The sequence below is a fragment of the Sinocyclocheilus grahami genome, unplaced genomic scaffold, assembly GCF_001515645.1.
Source record: "Sinocyclocheilus grahami isolate Dianchi unplaced genomic scaffold, SAMN03320097.WGS_v1.1 scaffold317.1, whole genome shotgun sequence".
Taxonomy (NCBI): domain Eukaryota; kingdom Metazoa; phylum Chordata; class Actinopteri; order Cypriniformes; family Cyprinidae; genus Sinocyclocheilus; species Sinocyclocheilus grahami.
In genome coordinates, this window is record NW_015505496.1 from 1,209,160 (window position 1) to 1,229,894 (window position 20,735).

The window sequence follows — 20,735 nt, forward strand, 5'->3', positions numbered from 1 at the left end:
ACCACTGCTTCCTTGTGTCATGAATCATTGTTAATGCCCTACAAAGTGGTAGATCCAGTTGTGATGTGCCCTGTAGGCTTTTAGAAGCTGTTGTAAAAGCAGTTCCCTAATGCAGTCTTACAGTGATGATAACCCTTAGATGTTTTTTTTCTTGGTTTTTGGTCAGTTATAGCTGTTATATAATCTTGTGTTCCCTTTTTGCCTTCCAGATTGTTATCCCTTTCTTCAGTCTCTTGATTAAAGACATTTACTTCCTCAATGAAGGATGTGCCAACAGGCTCCTGAACGGACATGTCAATTTTGAGGTAATTCTTGGCTTGGCAGTACATACAAGCTAACATGATGCATAGAAACAACTGCCGTCACAGCTACTGAATAACAATGGATGGCTGAGAAAGCACCGTCACATAGCAACAGAAGCATCCAGATTTAGTTCATTGACGTATACATCTGTTGAAATGAAGTTTCAAGGGCATCAATTCAGCATGACAGTAGTTAGAAATGAAACACAGGCGATGCTTTTTCAAGATTATTTGATGATTATAAAGTTATTTGGAATAAAAAAAATGCAACAATGTAAAAGTCTTTATTGTCAGCCCTGATCAATTTAACTTTCAATCCTCTGTTATAAGCAATGAATATATATAAGCAATTAGTGAAAGGTAGGGTCTGATGAGGTAGATCATAAATCTTCATGATAGGCTTTGCATTGTACTGTGTAGTCTGTGAAGTTCTGCTCTTCAAACAGTCCTCCAAAGATCCTGACTGACCTGGGGGGTGTTATTGTTGAGTTCAGCTCAACAGTGATGTTGTAATGAATTGTTTGCTTATGTTGAGCTGGAAATGTTTATTTATCCAGCCTGAGATTCAAGGTAGAGCTGTGAGTTTTCTTCATATAGCAGAAGGATGATAGCACCAAGTGATGATGTGTATACTGAGAAGAGGAGGGCACTGCAGAAATGGCAGAAAAAGCCGTCAAATGGGGGCAAAAACAAAAGTGTTGCGTTTATATATATATATATGTGTGTGTGTGTGTGTATTATTTAATGTTTATTTTTTTATTACATTTTTTATTATTTCTACACTGCTGTGGTTCTGTAGAGCTGTCACTGTAATATTTGCTGAATGTGATGCACAGTTCATATTAATGGCAGCCAGCTTTGAATGATATATTAGTCACTTCAGTTGCAAGAAGCTTCAGCCGCTCTGATGTAAGTCACTGGCACTGATTCACGTAAATGCAGTTAAATCAATTCAACTGTCTCTGGGATTGCTTTAATAGCACTGTGAACTCTCTCTCTCTCTCTCTCTCTCTCTCTCTCTCTGTGTGTGTGGGTGTGGATACATGAATGTACTTATAAAGTTCTATAGCTCAGGCTCAGTCGATATGATTTAGGTATCAATGCAATGATGGGATAGAGTCTAGTTTGTTCTAATCAGTTTCATGACTAGTTTGTACACTTTTTACTTCAGCAAATTTTTATAGAATTGCTTCATTTTTAGAACGTTTCTGATTGTGATATGCATTTATGCTGTGCGGGTGAGTTGGCACAACGGAGCATGCTGCTAAACAGCCTATAAAAGGCTTTTTTTCAGTAATATGAAACAGTTATGAAAGAGAGAGAGTGAAAGCAAAAAAAATTAACAGGTCATGTACAAAAATATTGAATGATAAATGATTTAAAACGTGACTTATCATTTAACAACATTTTGATTAATTCATAACATTTTAACAGAAAACAACAAAGAATAACTGAGTACATTATATATATAGGCTATATATAAAGAGAGAGAGATCAATAAAATATTCTGCTGTCATGAAGACATCACGATAGCTAAAGGAAATGAGTGAAGTTATTGAGGAGAAATAACACGTGTGTGAAGTGTGTGTGTGTGTGTGTGTAGTGTGTGTGTGGTGTTCCGTTTGAGGTCATATTTATTTTAGAACTACAGTGTGAACGGTGCCGCTGACCGGGGCTGCTGCCTCAAACACAACACTGTCTTTCAGCTGTCGAAGAAGAGGTCCTGTACACGAAAACGGTAGGGTTTTTCATGCCATTTCAAAATATTCAGAAACTTTTATGCTTCTCAGTAGCGTTTGGTTAAAAGATAAAACGGAGGAACAGGTGTAACGTCAGTAGGTCTTACGCAACACCAGTACCATTTCAAGTACACTTATTGTTAGGGATTTTTTTTTTATATAAAATATATCGATTAGAAGTTTATTTATAATTGTATGTATTTGTTTGTGTTTGGCTTATAGCAAGTGGATTACCTTGAATATATTTCCTATTGTACACATCCTGTCTAAATTAAATAACATGCATCTCTCATGAATGTAAGGACATAAAGATAATCAAATATCCTGTGAATTCAATATCCAGATTAGATGCAAACAAAATAACACTTTTATTGAGTTGCATGCTGTGTTTAACAAAGTTTATGTGTGGAGATGTAGGGATGTGTAGAGGTCTGCTCAGAGCTCTTGTACTGTAAATACTGTGATTGTGCTCAAACATTTTTTCTCTGTGGTGGGAGTGTCCAGTGTCCATTGTGCGTTTGTAACCCAGAGCGAATTACAAAACATCTTATTTCATTTTTTTTCCATCAATGAAAGGCAGCAAAGAATGACATCACCAGATAGTCCAGGAAAGAGCATACTGCACACTCACAGGGTGCTGGTGCCATCCGCTATTACTGTGCCTCTAAATTATTGATTAGGTCTTAATCACTGGGGCCAACAGATCTCTGGTAAAACGCTCTCTCTCTCTCTCTCTCTCTCTCTCCGTTTGAGATATGAAAATATGAACGACTATTCTGTGTCTTGTGACCAGTGTTGGGGAAAGTTACTTTTAAAAGTAATGCATTACAATATTGCGTTACTCCATAAAAAGTAACTAATTACGTTACTTAGTTACTTTTTATGGAAATTACTTTTGCGTTATTTTTAAAATCTGGACAGGGATTGCTTGTTTGTTTTTAAAATAAAAAAGTTATATTTTGGCAAATATAAAAGCCTTTTCACACCAAAAGTGAAATGAATCAGCCTCAGGCTGAAGGGAAAGTAAATTTACGTCCGTACAGAATGCAGAAAAAGACATTTCAACACACTTCAGCAATAAAAAAAGACACACAAATGTTTGTCTAGAGTAGTTTGTGCTTATTAGTACGGTTGAACTGAATCAGCGAAGGTCAGAAGCAAAGACATTGGTTAATAGAATGGGATTAAATACATAAAGGATATTTGTGTTGTTTAACATTTAATTATTGCAGGTTTGTGTCATATTCTGAGTTGCATTATTTTTATTCATTTTGAGGAATACTGAATCTGTTTGTTTTTTGCGAGTGAGATGAATTAATGCATATTCATATTTATTTTAGAACTACAGTAACATCTTCTGATTTCTCTCAACATGGGGACAGGAGAGCTGTCAGTCAATAAATTGGGGGAAAAAAAGTAACTTGCGTTACTTATTTGAAAAAGTAACTCAGATATTCTCTTGTAAATTAAAAAGTAATGCGTTACTTTACTAGTTACTTGAAAAAAGTAATCTGATTACGTAACTCGCGTTACTTGTAGTGCGTTACCCCCAACACTGCTTGTGACACTGTCTGTCTAAGCCCCTCATAATGAGATGCATGACAGGTAGATGAAAGGCTTGGGAGGATCCACTAACCTTTACCATCAAAGTTGTGTTCTGTAGGGGACAAATATCAGCAGTGGCACCTGCAGATGTACGGCTGTAGGCACTGTGCATACCGTGAGCACTCAGAATGACCGGAGAAACGTTTGCCCTGCAAATATTCCAGCAGATGTGTATGTCCCGTAGCCTATTTCATTCGACTGAAACAACCATGACTTTAATTATAGAGTAATCATTCTTTTGAGTAGGTTCTTTCACTGAACTGACTAAACGTTTTTGCAAAATGGCCTGAATCGATTCGCGTTTGTTCGGACAGCTCTCTCGCTGAATCACATTCAGCGTTCCTCTGTCAGTAAAACAAAAATAATACTTAAGAAGGGGTCATATGATGCGATTTCAAGTTTTCCTTTCTCTTTGGAGTGTTACAAGCTCTTGGTGCATAAAGAAGATCTGTAAAGTTGCAAAGACTAAAGTCTCAAAACCAAAGAGATATTCTTTATAAAAGTTAAGAGTCAACCTCGCCTACCTAAAACGGCTCGTTCTAACACGCCCCCACATATCTACATCACTGTGGAAATATTTGCTGAGAGAGAGAGAGAGCGAGGTCACATCACAGTGGAGTCAGTTGTCTTAACCGTGGCTTGTGTACTGCAAACACATAACAACTTAATCACTGTGTCTGTCACGCGACTCTGTTCCCCTTTCGGTCTCTGTCTTTACATTTATTTTGAAAGATGAAGCTCGCGATTATGGTAAGGGGCGTTACATTTCCGACGAGTGCTTGCGGTGTTCGGCCAATCACAATGCACTGGGTCAGCTGGCCAATCAGAGCAGACTGCGCTTGTTGGAAGGAGGGACTTTGTAGAAAACGAAGCGTTTGAGAGAGGCGGGGCATAGAGGACCTACAATAATGTACAGTATTTGAAAAATAATGTGTTTTTTGAACGTTAAAGCATGTCAACATATTCTGTTACACCAAATACACAAAATAATGATCTTTAAAAAAGCATCATATGACCCCTTTTTAAGAACACAGAGAACAAATAGCGTTGGATGAAGTGGATTCAACGCTAAACGCAGTAAAACACTTTGTAAATAGAAACCTTTTACGCTGTCTAGAGTGTGTATATATATATATATATATACAGTGGGTACGGAAAGTATTCATTTAATTGAACTCAAATATTTTACTAAATTTACTTGACCCAATGGAAACAAAGATATTATTCAATCTTTATTCATATGTTTTAGTACAAAGTAGTCCACTTTTCAAAAATTATTGTATTTTATTGCATTGATATAGGCCTGTTTTTTTTAGGTCTCTGATGTCCCATGCATAATCAATTATGTAATCAGATCTGTTACGTAATCAGATTACTTTTTTCAAGTAACTAGTAAAGTAACACATTCATTGTAAATTGACAAGAAAACATCTGAGTTCTGTTTTCAAATAAGTAGTAACGCAAGTTACTTTGTTTTCCCATTTATTCACTGATACTTCTCCTGTACCCGCATTGAGAGAAATTGGGAGTGAGGTACAGAGGTAGAGGCACTTCCTGTAGGATGAGGTGTTTTAATTTCACTTTTGATGTGAAAGGGCCTTTACAGTTGCCAAAAAGATCACTTTTGGGTTTTTTAGTTATTAAAAATAAATAAGCAAGCCCAGCAGGTGACAAAGTGTAACATAATGATTTACTTTTATAAAAAGTAACTTAGAAATGCAATTAGTTACTTTTTATGGCGTAACGCAATATTGTAATGCATTGCTTTTAAAAGTAACTTTCCCCAACTGTGACTAATTAATTTAAAAAAGACCTCAAAAGAAAAAATAAAGGTTAAGACTGAAATATTAAATATTTTATCATTTTTAATAATATAATTTTATAATTATTTTAATTATGTTGTTTGATGTCATCCCACTGCAAATTGAACTTGATCATCTTTTATTGTAGAATAAAAGTGCCAAAATGGGAAATGGGTCGATGAAGCTGAACCCTCTTAAGCAGGTCAGTGGCTCTGGCAAATCCAAAAACAATGGAGAATCAAGCTCAGTTTCTCAAGTTCTCAGAGTTAGAGTGGAAGAATTAGAGAATCAGCTGAAGAAGAAGGATGAAGACCTGAATGCCAAGGAGATTCAGATCAAACATCTAGAGGAGCAGCTGGCCCAGCAGAGACACACCATCTCAGAGATTTCTGACACTTTAAGGAACAAGTGTCTCCACCTCAGCAAGCTCCAGGATGCACTGAAGAATCAAGGCGAGTTAGGTCTCCTGCCATCACCTATCAAGGAAAAGGTCAGTCAGTGTCGCACTGGCCTGCTCAGAGATACCCTCAATAGGAGGAAAGGAGCAAAAGCTGGAGTTTCTGCAGAACCTTCATCCAGAACGTATGATTCCAGTGGTGTACCAAAGTTCTACTTTGAGAGTGCACGAGTCTGGAAAGAGCAAAGGTGAGAGATTTGATCCATTTTCTGCTTGTGATGCCAAAGGTAAATCCTTACAGAGTTTGATTGACAGTTGTGGTTACGGTAATAAGGAGAAAGGAGAAACAGCAGTGATTTTTGGTGCTAATGCGTCATTTAAATTAGTTGACTATCTGTTAAGGAGCTACTCATGTACTCATTTTCATGTGATGATGAGGCATATAATCTCACAGTGGATTTATATTATATTATATTCATTATATTATATTGTGTTATATTTTTGTGTCTGGCTGCAACATGTAATAAATTAATATTGAATAACTTTTTAGACACAATATTGACAGTTATTTTGCATATTTTGTTTGGCCAACAAAATACTTCTAAGTAAAAAATACTTCTAAGTATTACATTCGTTCATTTTGAATGAATCGATTGAATGAATGAATTACTCATAAAGACAGTCATTTGTAGAAGTCACTGTAAATCCTCACCACACAGACTGTGACAGTTTTGAATGCACAAACACAAATAAGCGGAATGATACCAACAGTAAAAAGTCCTGGTGCTTTTGGAACGGTGGTACTAAAGCCAGAAACATACTCCACGCAAATACACAAACGCAGTCGCTACTCGCTACGCTTCGCCAATATCCGCACTTGCATTCGGTTATTAGCTTTCAGCTGCGCAAGATCGACTTCGTAAGCAAAATCATTGTGCTGTTTCTGGCCTAACAGTCGGATTTGTGTGAATTAGGGATTGGTTAATAACTATTCGCTAAAATCATAAGGATTAAATGTGGTTTATGTTTGTGAACTCTAATGCTTTAGGTGGTCATGTTATGTGTACATGCTGTGTACTGTAGGCCTATGTGTCTGTATTTGAACAGGAATATTCATTATAGTATCAAGCATCCTCAAAGAGCTAAATAAATAGATGTGTCTATTAGTCTGTTTTTTTTTTCATATGCTAAATTTATGGGAGACCTTGCGCGTAGGTGCTCATTATGTTGGGAGGCTTATGTTATGGTCTAATCTGCCTGCAAAACACCATGCTGAGATTCATTGTCTTGTTTCTACTGTAACACTGAAAATGAAACAACTGGTGCACCTCATAGCCTGAACTGTCCAATTAGTCCAGCTTGAATAAACCGAGCTGGGTAGTAACTGATTGAATGTAATCTGGATTACATAATCAGATTCCAAAAAGGAAGTATTTATTAGATTAAATTACATTTTAAAATACTCGTAATCAGACTACAGTAACTTTTTTATTTATTACATGATTACATATTATTCACAAAAAAGCAATACATTATTCAAAATTTATTTATTCTCCCAAATTCCTCTTTTTCATCTTTTAATTGTTCCTTTTTAAAATAGCCTACCGCTTATATACACTCAGAAAGTCTTCCTGTTTTGTGGACATTCACACAAAGACCAGTCAGGTGGCTACACAGCATCTGACCGCTAAATTTACAAAAATCATTTCAGGTGTTTCAACATTGCATCACCTACTGATGAACACATTCATGTTTATTTGAATGATCTCTCAGTAGGTTATTTAACCATCTATTACAATGTCTTTGGAAGACTTTTGTCTTTCAAACACATTAAAATGCACAAATTCACATTATTTCTTATTGACATGTAATCCAGGCATTCACAAACTTTTTTGCCATCTGAACATCTTTCACCTATACATTTACTTGAAGTACCCCTGAGATTTTTAAATAAATATTTAATAATAAAGTATCAGTTTGCATGTTCATGGTTCTCAGACATTGGTTAATGGTCACATGACATGCAGGAAAACAAATAAAATATTTTTTTTTTCAGAAGTTTTTTATTTCGATTAATGTTATTTTAAAATGATTTATTTAAATTTTTAATTTTTATGATTTAATTAATGATGAACTTTTCATTAAACTCACAAACCCCCTACAGTACCCCAGTTTGTAAAGTTTAATGCACTTCATGTTGTTAATTTCAATTAATGGAATATATTTTCTTAATCTTTGTATTTTTGTATTAATATATGGTACAAGATTATCCTATTTAAAGGGTTAGTTCACCCAAAAATGAAAATTAGGCTGTTTTACTCACCCCAGAGGCATCCTAGGTGTATATGACTTTCTTTTTTCAGACGAATCCAGTCGGAGTTATATTAAAAATTGTCCTGGCTTTTCCAAGCTCTATCATTGCAGTTAACGGGTGTTGCAGTGCTTCAGTCCAAACGAAGTTAAATAAAAAGCGCCCATCCATAAAAAAGTGTCTCACACGGCTCCGGGCGGTGAACAAAGGCCTCCTGTAGCGAATCGATGCGTAAAAATATCCATATTCAAAATGTAATAATCACTTTAATGTAGCTTGCGCCAACAGTTGTACACGGAAGCAGCTCCGGGCGGATGACGTATGAGTTCAGCGTTGCGCATGTGCCGGTGAGTCTCGTGAAAACTAACGTTTGTTAACAGGATCAAAGGAAGCAAAGTTTCCTTACTTTAGCAAAGGAAATCCATTCACCTCTTGGCTTCTATCGAAATCCTCTGACATTCTTCTTTACAAATTCTCATTTTGTACTTCTAATAAGTGACAGTTGTTTTGTTCTGATCTCTCCCCTGCGTTTCCGTGTGCGTCACTTCTGAGCAGCGCATGCGCAAAATCGACCTCATACGTCATCCGCCCGGAACTGCTTCTGTTTACAACAGTGAGCGCAAGCTAGATTCAAGTGATTATTATGTTTTGAATATGCATATTTTTCTTACAAAAACGCATCGATTCACTACAGAAGGCCTTTGTTCACCCCCCGGAGCCGTGTGAGACACTTTTTTTTAATGGATGGGCACTTTTTATTTCACTTCTTTTGGTCTGAAGCAATGCAACACCCGCTGACTGCAATGGTAGAGCTTGGAATAGCCAGGACAATTTTTAATATAACTCCGACTGGATTCGTCTGAAAGAAGAAAGTCATATACACCTCGGGGGTGAGTAAAACACAGCCTAATTTTCATTTTTGGGTGAACTAACCCTTTAAATCAATGTGATAAAAAAGTTAGGTTAAAAGTAATCTAAAAGTTATTAAAAAGTAGTCTGATTATATTATGTGTAATGTATGGATTACGTTACTAACAACAATTTGTGTTACGTAATTTGGAATCAGTAACGGATTAAGTAATCTACCCAGCTCTATGAATAAATTAATAAGAAGAATAACAACTGCCGCTATCACAGTTTCAAGCAAAACAGTATTCTTTCATATTTGTTTTCTTTGATTAGCCTGTCTTATGACAAATGTGTTTCTAACAGTGTAAAGAAGCTCCTCACAGATGCTTTGAATAAGAACCAGTATCTGAGAAGACTGGAAGTGCAACAAGTCAAAGACATGGTGGAATGCATGTATGAAAGAACGTACCAGCAGGGAGAATTCGTCATTAAACAAGGAGAGCCAGGAAACCACCTGTTTGTGCTTGCAGGTACAAATTGAGTAACTGATTGTATTATTCCATTATAATCACACCAGTTAGGCATTATTATAAAGATAATATAAGGTACTATTTAAAAACCCTTTTAGTGCAAATTCACTCAGAATGCAAGAAAGAATTTGTGTTTAAGTGCTGTTTTCTCTTACAGATGGCAAGCTAGATGTCTATCAGCACAACAAACTGCTCACATCAATAGCAGTGTGGATCACATTTGGTGAATTAGCCATCTTGTACAATTGCACCAGGACTGCCTCGGTTAAAGGTGAAGTATTTCCTTTGTACTTCATTCTGTCTCTCTCAATGTATGTGTATGGGCTGTTTCTGATGAATATGTTATATAATTGGTTAACAGAGACAATCACAAATTTGTCCCTGCACTGCCGCTCTCTGTGTGCTTAGTTCATGCTGTGACCATGGATTGGCCTCATGTAGCCACAGGCTATCTCACCAGTGAGAACTAAAACACCATTGTTTTGTCTTGTAGCCTTAATCTTATTGAGTTGTCAGTAATTTTGTTTGTTTCTTTGTGTTTGCACGGCCAGATGTCAAATGCCTGTCCTTATATTTTATTCCCACTCGAAAAAAAAGCATTGATGTGCAGTGAAACATGCATTATTAACAGTAATGTTAAATCATTTTGGTGCATTTTTTAGTGGTTAATTCTTATTCTTAATGTGACCTTTAAGAGTCTTAATATATGTATGTATATAAACTAACTAACTAAATGACTGTTAGCGAGAATATTGTTTGCACTTACATTGTAGCTAGTTTGATACTCAAAATATAGTAGACTTTTTTTAACCTCTACCCAAGTCACCACAATAAAATTTTAATCATTTCCTAATGGCCCTATTGGAAGCAGCTGTTGTTTCCTGGTTCCTGAATCACTGAAGTTTAAATGGATGCCACTCCGCGAGGAACGAGGAAGCTTCTGGTATTTCCCTTACCTGCTGTTTTGTTATGATCACAGCTGCCAGCAATGTGAAGACATGGGCCCTCGATCGAGAAGTCTTTCACAACATCATGCGGATGACTGCCGAGGCTCGACAAGAGCAATACCGCAACTTCCTGAGGAGGTAATCCAAACTGCTCATCCCTCCCGCTGTTTACTGTGGTATCCTACCACATAATGTGTAGCCAAGCATTAGCTGGGCCTCAAAAAAACATCAAAAAGTGATTATTACATGAAACGTTGTGGAGATCAAACAAGCAAATAAAGCATAGCGAGGATTTTTTTGGTGGCATTAGCCATGCTATTGATAATGAAGGTCAGTTCGGTGGCCTTCACGGTCTGGTTGAAGTGACCTCTGCGACCTTGCTTGTATAACTATCGGTTTAAATAGCACACATGAAAGGAGGAAAATACAATAATTCAATTTGAGGGCTCTTGCAGACATTCTAATAAGAAAAGATTGAGAGATATTATCTTATATAAGATTCAGTTAACACAACTGTTCTCCATAACCATCAGTTCAATCCAAGTCAAAGGGGCAGTCTTAAATTGACTGCATCAGTTTAGTCATATGACAATCATAGATCAACATTTAAACCAAAATGTTTTAAGACAGATAAACATAGAATTGAAATTGAATGGTTAGTTAAATACATAAATGGGAAAAAATGGCAAAAGTTATATTTAGAAAATCAAATGCTGCCTCATTGCTTGTCTCCTGCAACTGTCCTAACCTTTTGATTATTTTATTTTATTTTATTTTACTTTATTATTTTATTTTTAGTGTTTCACTTCTTGCCAGTCTGCCTGGTGACAAACTGACTAAGATTGTGGACTGCTTAGAGGTGGTAAGTAACCAGTCCCATCAGATCCTATGTATACTTCTGTAGTGAATACTTGTTTTCAAATGTCTAGATCCAAAGTGACAATTTTGAAAAAACAATGGCGATATTACATCTTTCATCGCTTGACCCAGTATATTGTTACTATACTTATTTGACTAAGGCTGAGCGAAGTGTTCACTTCAGTCGAGGGGACGAGTGATTTGTTAAAGATGTTTGTAGCAGCCAGTATAGGCTGCTGACTGATTTATTCCATTTCTCCATGAGGGGCTAAAGCGAGTTTTTCTAAAAGAGTGTGGGCTTTGTCAACTCAATGTCAAATAAGCCTCCTCGTGTTTTTCCATGCTGAACAAACATCAAGGACATTCTTCTCGATTGTCGGCCCCTGGGGTTGAATGGGAGAACGCCGTTATTCAGTCACTCCGATGGAGTTGATTATATTCCCTTCTCTAGGGGTAAGGAAGCAATGTAACCCAATAGTGGCCCAGATGTTTTGGACTGAAACATGCAGATAATGTGGAACTCTATCATTAAACAGTGGGGAATGGAATGCAGACGGGACGCTGGGAGCAGACAAATGTTTTGAGACCCTCAGAGGAGCGTGGCATGCATAGAGAGCTTCTCTAATGAAACAGCAGAGCTCTGTCAGAAAGACAGTTGGGGATGGAGATCAGTTGAGAACATGGACCAGAGAAATGAAGACTCAAACACTGTCTTGGAATGTCTCTGACGCACCACTACAATGTTCTAGAATGGTTAAATGATTACGTTTGGCAAAACTCAGATTTCAGTCTAATTTGAAACATTCTAAACAAGATTTGATCTCAGTTTTCAGCTGAATCGTTCAATTCCACTGTCAATAGAACATTATTTTTGCAAATCACTTGAAAACATTCTTGGTCTCCAATTGAATTGGAGGAATACCAGTTCAGGCACAGAGTTCTCAAGCTCTAGTCAACAAAAATAATCAAAATAAATTTTTGCTTATTCTGGAGTTTTGAAGCCAGCTCTAAAATGCTTTTTAGATGCTAAAATGCTCCTTTTTGTTATTGTTATTTATTATAAAGAAGTTTAACTGCTTTAATGGTTAGTGAAGTGTTAATCTTAATGTCAACAGTACAATTTCTAACTGCTTCTAATGTGAAAACTGGCATGAAACACATTTTAGGAAATTTGACCCAAGTATGTAAGCAATAAATGTAGGTGTATCTACTTGTATCGCTGTGGAAGCAGACATGGCAGCCTTCCTGTTGTCTCCCTCGGGGGGATCTCTCCGGGAATATGACAGCACTGGCTTGATGGTAAAATCAATAGCTAAATGAGTTTGTCTTGTGTTTTCTGATCAGGAATATTATAATAAAGGAGACTACATCATCCGGGAGGGAGAAGAAGGAAACACCTTTTACATAATTGCCAACGGAAAGGTAATTAGTCAATTAGTTTTGTCAAAGCTTGATTCTGTGTATTTATGATATTTAGTGTATTATACTTCATTATTTCTCATTCCATGGGCTTACTTAAAATGAGATATTAATATATTCAATGTGGATATTCAATATATATTCAGTGTATTCAATATATTCGATGTGCCTTTCTAGTCTTATGATCATTCAGAAACTTTTAGTAATAATAAATAAATGTGACCTTGGACCACAAAACCAAGGGTCAATTTTTTTAAATTGAGATGTATACATAATCTGAAAGCTGAATAAATAAGCTTTCCGTTGATGTATGGTTTGTTAGGATAGGACAAAATTGGCTGAGATACAAGTATTTGAAAATCTGGAATCACCTTTAAAGTTGTCCAAATGAAGTTCTTAGCAATGCATATTACTAATCAAAAATTAAGTTTTGATATATTTGCGGAACATGATCTGTACTCAATATCCTAATGATTTTTGGCATAAAAGAAAAATCGATAATTTTGACCCATACAATGTGTTTTTGGCTATTGCTACAAATATACCCCAGCGACTTAAGACTGGTTTTGTCGTCCAGGGTCACAAATAATAAAGTGAATAGCCCTTTATCAAGCCCACTGAATACATACAAGTATGTATTACTGCCAAGTATAGAGGTTATGCTATATCCTCACACCATTAAATGCTAAACCACCAAAAAAACAAAAGTGATTTAACCCACTCGAGGCACCATTTTTCCACCCCACTAATCCTCATGGACTTCACTGCAGATGCTGATCTGGGTCTGTGGGAGGTCGAACGCGTTCAGATAAATCAGTAATTCGACACTGAAGGGTTTAAGAGACAGGACTCTCCACTGGGTAGCAACAGGAACTGTTTAGCATGAGCTAGTCAGGCTCAGATCCCCTGTTGATTTCTGCTCCACTGTAGCTCAATATGGGGATGGGAAGGAAGATGTTTTACTGAGGGGGAGAGAATTTAATTACCGGAAATGATGGTTCTCGTCAGCCTGTCGCCACCATGTCCGAGAGCGTGTTGGGAATAAGGCCATTACTGCTGGCCACCAAAAACTGGCGGTTGATCAGAAAGGTCAAGAGGGTCACCGTGGTTTTCTGGATCATTTTACAGAATTGAGAATGAATCAGAGAACTAACTCCATTTCTTCAGTATCGTTATTATTGATTACATGCTGCCTAGAATTGAAGGATGCAGTCTATATGTGATGCATCATCTCAACACACATTAAATTTATATAATTAATAATAGATTTGGACCATAAATCCCAAGTATAAAAAAATACAGATCATAAGACATACAGTTGTTCTCTTAAACTGAAATGGTTTGTACATTTTGAAATGTAACCTCTGCCTTTCTGTGCTGCCCAGATTAAAGTCACACAGAGCACACAGGATCATGAAGAGCCTCAGATCATCAACACCTTGGGGAAAGGGGATTATTTCGGAGAGAAGGCCCTCATCAGGTGCTGTCCTTCATCAATCCCCAGCTCAATTCTCATTTCCCCACTTTAATCCTGTTTCAGTAACCTTTTGGTAAATGAGGTCTTTTAGTATTGCTGCTGTAACAGAGAGCAACTTAGTCTTGTCAACGTGTATATGACTTAACAGAATATTATTACAAACAAATCCATAAAACTGTCATTTTAGCAGCCATTTTTAGCTCAGTTTATGTCTAATTCACTGAATGTGTTCCTGCTTTGTCAAACCACAGCGATGATGTCAGGTCTGCGAGTATAATCGCAGATGAGGATGGCGTGGAATGCCTTGTCATTGATCGAGAGTGAGTTCCCACTTCAAGATCATCATCATTCACTTGATTATGATTTTTTTGGTACTCAGTGACAGTAACAACGGTCTTTTCTCAGAACCTTCAGTCAGACTGTTGGAACTTTTGATGAGCTTAAAAAGTACCTGCAGAGCTATGTCGAAATTTTAGCACGGGACGATAAGAAAAGAAATGCTAAGTAAGTACTAGCTGTTTCTTTTTATTTAAACGGTGATAATTTTCTTGACTTCTTGACTCTCCATTGTGCTGTCAAACAGTGTTTTCGAGTGTGTATAGCTTACACTGTAAAAACGAATTAGTTGACCTTACTTAAAAAAAGCATGCAAACCAAAATAAAAATCACTTTTTAGTTTCAACAACTAATTAATTTTAAGTTAAATATAGGCTGATATTTACCAGCAATCTCCAATTGATAGAATTGAAGAATATAATTCATAACATGTACATATGCACATATTGCAGACATAATCCACCTATTTATTCTGATATACAGTGAGGTTCGAAAATCCACTTAGGAAAATTATTCTGTTCTGAATGTTTGCATTTTTTTTTTACTTTATCAGCAGAACAATGGTCAATGTCACAAATTTGCTCATTTAATTATATTAAATGATATTCTTTTAGGAGGTCAGGAAGCCGCACTCCTCCCACCACACCTGTGTCACATGATATGATTGAGCTGAAAGAGAGAGAGAGCAACTTTGCATGCACCATACCCTTCAGCTGCCTCGAGGTTATTGCCACGTTGGGAGTTGGAGGCTTTGGCAGAGTTGAATTGGTTAGAAACTTGTTGAAAATAATCACACTTTCTCTTCATTATTTAACATTCAAACAAAAAATAATTTACACAATGTGAAGGAATAATATGTGACCCTGGACCACAAAACCAGTCATAAGGGCCAATTTTTCAAAAACGGAATAAATAAGCTTTCCGTTGATGTATGGTTTGTTAGGACAGGACAATATTCGGCAGAGATACAACTATTTGAAAATCTGGAATCTGAGGGTGCAGAAAAAATCTAAATATTGAGAAAATCGCCTTTAAAGTTGTCCAAATGAAGTTTTAGCAATGCATATTACTAATCAAAAATTAAGTTGTGATATATTTACGGTAGGAAATTTACAAAATATCTTCATGGAACATCTTTACTTAATATCCTAATGATTTTTGGCATAAAAGAAAAATCAATAATTTTTGGCTATTGCTACAAATATACCCCAGCGACTTAAGACTGGTTTTGTGCTCCAGGGTCACATATGAGCAATAATGATGCCAGTTTTGCTCTAGGTGAAGGCGAAGAATGAGAACGAGACGTTTGCTCTGAAATGCATCAAGAAACGACACATTGTGGATAACAGACAGGAAGAGCACATTTACTCCGAGAGGAGGATCTTGCTTGAGACAAACTCTCCTTTCATTGTCAAGTATGTTCATCTAGTATGATCAGACTGTTTTAGTAATGCCTGTTTAGTCTTGTGAGTTTCAGGAAATATTGGAACATCTTGAAAATAAAGTGAGAATTGAATTTCACTGTTAATTGCTTTTAAAGAGATACCCATGAATCCCCTTAGTGTTCACATGATTGAATTAAGAGAGAAGGATCGTAACCAGATATAAGAGAAAAGCCAGTGGCAGTGGATGTAATATTGAGCATGGCGTGAATTTCAAAACGTATTTGTTCTATTTAGATCTAATCTATATGTTTTTCACTTAGAATGTACCGCACTTTTAAAGACAACAAGTATGTGTACATGCTGTTGGAGGCGTGTTTGGGTGGCGAGATCTGGAGTCTTCTTAGAGACAGGTTAGCTCCATTTCATGTCAGTGTCCACTTCCCTGTTTTAATGCATATGCTAAAAGTGTGCCTGTTTTGATCCAGGGGGAGTTTTGATGAGTACACTGCCAAGTTCTGTGTGGGCTGCGTGACAGAGGCCTTCGACTACCTCCACAACAACGGTATCATATACAGAGACCTGAAGCCTGAGAATCTCATGCTGGACACAGATGGATATGTCAAGTTGGTAAGCTCCTCTGCTAAGTCAGCAAACTTCACTCAGTCAACTCAGTTCAGCGATATCAATTCAAAGCATCTTTTCTCAGGTGGATTTTGGCTTTGCTAAGAAGCTCAAGTGTGGCCAGAAGACCTGGACGTTCTGTGGGACTCCAGAGTATGTTGCGCCTGAAATCATTCTCAATAAAGGTCATGGTCTCAGTGTGGACTTCTGGTCTCTTGGAATCCTGATTTTTGAACTTCTTACAGGAAGGTATGCATCAACCTGGGTTTCTTGTCATAAACCCTGTGTGTTGGAAGACATTTGTGACCCTGGACCACAAAATCAGTCTTAAGTCGCTGGGGTATATTTGTAGCAATAGCCAAAAATACATTGTATGGGTCAAAATTATTGTTTTTTCTTTTATGCCAAAAATCATTAGGATATTAAGTAAAGATCATGTTCCATGAAGATATTTTATAAATTTCCTACCGTAAATATATCACAACTTAATTTTTGATTAGTAATATGCATTGCTAAGAACTTCATTTGGACAACTTTAAAGGCGATTTTCTCAATATTTTGATTTTTTTGCACCCTCAGATTCCAGATTTTCAAATAGTTGTATCTCGGCCAAATATTAGTCCTATCCTAACAAACCATACATCAATGGAAAGATTATTTATTCAGCTTTCATATGATGTATAAATCTCAATTTTGTAAAATTGAACCTTATGACTGGTTTTGTGGTCCAGGGTCACATTTCATAATACAGATGCGTGTAAAAGATTGTTCTGATTATTATAATGAAACATATGTGATCTGATTGTTCCTGAAGCCCCCCCTTTACTGGCTCAGACCAGATGATTATATACACATTCATTCTGAAAGGAATTGAGAAGATGGACTTCCCTAAAAAGATCACCAAGAGGCCAGGTGACCTTATTCGAAAGCTGTGCAGGTATGATCATGGATCATTCTTAACGCATTCTCATGTCTTTCACCTGTTTTCTGGAACTCTTCAGGTCCCACTGCTATATATAATAATATGATTTTGCTGTCCTCTTTTTCCATGAAGACAAAACCCTTCAGAGCGACTGGGAAATTTGAAGAATGGAATAACTGATATTAAAAAACACAGGTGAGAGGACAACACTCACAATCTGGTGCTGCTTGACTAAAGAATGTCCTCATAAGTTTGTAAGTCTTATTTGAAATACTCATCTCATACGTATAAAGTATGAATCCCTAATGCAAAATATTGGCCAGAATGCTCATATTATTTCATTTCAGAAAGATTTTCAGATTTCTCATGTTTTAAAAACTAAAACCACAGTATGCTTGGTTTTTCGTAATGATGGCAGCCAAAATAACCTTAGGTCGCTTGATTTATTGTTCCACCGAGTTACTCTGAGAATGTTTTAACAAATGAATCAGTAAACTTGAGGAGATTGTAATCCTGACCTCCATGGATTTTCTGGCTATTTCGGGCATGCTCTTGGATGTACAGTTATACAGCCAGAGGTCCAGTGGATACTTCGCTGTCTTGCGTTTTCTTGCAGACAGGTTTCCATCATGTTAGGAACTTTACATTTGCATTTAGCTTTTTGAAAGCATCCATAAACACTCATTTTGAAATCTGTGTCATTATCACCTACAAAAATTGTACAATGGTGATTTAATTCATGATGTTGTTCTTTGGTGTTTAGATGGTTTACAGGATTTAGCTGGAGTGGTATGAAATCCAGAAGTCTGATATCACCACTTAAAAGAGAGGTAAAACACACTCACACATACCTGGACATAATTTATTTTATAGGATTGTGTCAAAATTACATGTATAATACCCTATGATAATTTATGTATAATTCATGTATAATAATTGTTTTTTATCTTACACTCACCAAGGCTCCAATTATTTGATCAAAAATATGGTAGAAACAGTAATATTGATAGCGAAGCTGAATTTCCAGCAGACATTACTCCAGTCTTCAGTGTCACATGATCCTTCAGAGATCATCCTAATATGATGATTTGGAGCTCAAGAAACATTTATTATTGTTGAATAGAGTTGTAATGCTTAATATTTGTATGGAAATCATGGAACATGTTATCAGGATTCTTTAATGAATAGAACGTTTAAAAGAACAGCATTTATTTGAGCATTTATATACCTTTTTCTGTAACAGTGTAAAAGTCTTAGGCTCTGTTTACACCTGGTATTAAGATGCATTTTTGTCGATCCGATCACAAGTGGACAACGCTAAATACAGGTGTGAACGGGGTCTAAAACGTTTTGTCACTTTCGGTCAAATTTAATGCTGAATAAAAGTATTAATTCTTTTAAAAGAATTAAAAATATTACTGACCCTTTTGAACAGTATAGGGATGTAACGATTAACCGCGAGCCGGTTGAAAATCGATTCAAATACAGTGGGTACGGAAAGTATTCAGACCCCCTTAAATTTTTCACTCTTTGTTATATTGCAGCCATTTGCTAAAATCATTTAAGTTAATTTTTTTTCCTCATTAATGTACACACAGCACCCCATATTGACAGAAAAACACAGAATTGTTGACATTTATGCAGATTTATTAAAAAAGAAAAACTGAAAAATTGTATTTTTTCTTTTCATCTTGCTTCTGTATAACGCATATTAAAGTTCATAAGTGCAGCGCTGCTTTGTTTACAACGGAAACCAAGGAAATGCTTAAAGCGCCACCTGCTGGCAGAGAGTGAATCTGCGTCTCATTCAGCTCGTCTGCTGTTTCTGTTTCATGCAGATATTTTTTATGTATAGTTTCACAAAACTGAAGTCAAACCATTCTGTTTTTGTTTCAAATTTCGAAATTATACAATCTAATTTAGATTAAAAACTGCTCATGTTGCATGTATGCAGCATCTTTGTTTGGATCGTGATTAAAATGCAGTGGTTGCCTCTCATTTTAAATGGAAAGAGCACAGACAAACCTTAGTTTGTTTATATGAAGAGATTTCTTTTATTTTTGTTAATTATTTATTTGATTTGGGGCTTGTTTTAAAATGTCAATGTAGTTTTGTTATTTACATTTACATTATATTTAAATTGTGTTATTTAGCAGACGCTTTTGTCTAAAGCAACTTACAAATGAGGACAATAGAAGCAATCAAAACCAACAAAAGAGCAATAATATACAAGTGCTATATTAGTATATTATTATAGTGTTATATTTCAATTTCACAAAGAAACATGCAGCATTTTGTCCAAGCAATAATAAAAGGACACATTTAATTTATAATTTGTCTTAAATCTCATTTTGTAAAAAAAACAACAACAACCATGAATCGAATCGTGAAATCAAAATCGTGAATCGAATCGAATCGTGAGTTGAGTGAATCTTTACATCACTAGTAGTGTATCTGAATATTATCTTTTTTTCTCTTTTTCTTCAGGTGAAGGGACCCACTGACCACAGTTACTTTGACAGTTATCCTCCTGAAGAAGAAATCCCTCCAGATGAAATGTCGGGTTGGGACACAGACTTCTAACTGACCCCCCACCCCCCACCCCCCAGTGCACCCATGTGTTCAAACAGTGTGAGTTAAACAGAACCCTTCTGCCATTTGTCATCTCCAACATGCCAGCCTTTCTTCCAAGGAACCTCAGACCATTAAGCCAACAGAAGCAGTGTATGTGCCGCAACAATGGACTCCTTGACCGGAGGCTGCTGTTAGTGCTGTGGGAGGCACAGCAGAGGAGGACAGACATAAGAAGGGAATTGTTTCACCGTGTTCAGATATACTCATACATTGTGATGATAAACATTGCTGTATTTGACTGAAACTGTACCACTGAGATGTCAGAGCAGGATCAGTCTGTGAGAATGATGTAGCCGGGGCATTATAGAGGATAGTGCGAAACCATTGGTAATATTTACCTTTAGAAGTGCAGAAGGGTCAGTGGTTTGTCAAGAAGGTGAGATGTTGCTGGTTATGTCACATATTTGAGCTCCTGAAGGTAATAACCACCTGTGACTGTGAATGCCACTGATGAAGTTTCAAAGGTTAGCAATTCAAGCAGACATATGTGAATAGTATTTTTAGTGACTTTTCCTAGAGCTCTTTCAAGTACTTCAGGTGACCGTAACCTCTGCACCTGTGCCAAATATGTTTGTGTTGATGTAATGCTTGGCGCTTGCTT

General features: G+C 36.5%; 1 protein-coding gene across 2 annotated transcripts; it reads left to right on the forward strand.

The window, feature by feature from the left end:
• The first annotated feature begins 1,976 nt into the window (after nt 1-1,976).
• On the forward strand, nt 1,977-20,735 carry LOC107602032 (cGMP-dependent protein kinase 2-like). Of its 2 annotated transcripts, XM_016294420.1 has the most exons (20): nt 1,998-2,040; nt 2,618-2,751; nt 5,597-6,093; nt 9,369-9,535; nt 9,693-9,806; nt 10,515-10,620; nt 11,281-11,344; nt 12,685-12,762; nt 14,145-14,239; nt 14,488-14,556; nt 14,642-14,740; nt 15,187-15,340; nt 15,851-15,987; nt 16,278-16,367; nt 16,443-16,584; nt 16,664-16,827; nt 17,393-17,515; nt 17,633-17,695; nt 18,264-18,330; nt 19,988-20,735. In XM_016294420.1, exons 3-20 carry the CDS (start codon nt 5,612-5,614, stop codon nt 20,081-20,083), a joined length of 2,310 nt encoding a protein of 769 aa, XP_016149906.1. In that variant the 5' UTR covers nt 1,998-2,040; nt 2,618-2,751; nt 5,597-5,611; the 3' UTR covers nt 20,084-20,735. The 2 variants fall into 2 exon arrangements, with proteins under 2 accessions (XP_016149907.1, XP_016149906.1); XM_016294421.1 differs by lacking the exon at nt 2,618-2,751 and having other exon boundaries at nt 1,977-2,040.

Bases quoted from the DNA above. Each gene is read 5' to 3' on its own strand.
- LOC107602032 (XM_016294421.1), top strand. From the start codon at position 5,612: ATGGGAAATGGGTCGATGAAGCTGAACCCTCTTAAGCAGGTCAGTGGC. The intron at 17,696-18,263 runs GTGAGAGGACAA...TTTGGTGTTTAG, and splicing joins ACTGATATTAAAAAACACAG to ATGGTTTACAGGATTTAGCT. The intron at 18,331-19,987 runs GTAAAACACACT...CTTTTTCTTCAG, and splicing joins TATCACCACTTAAAAGAGAG to GTGAAGGGACCCACTGACCA.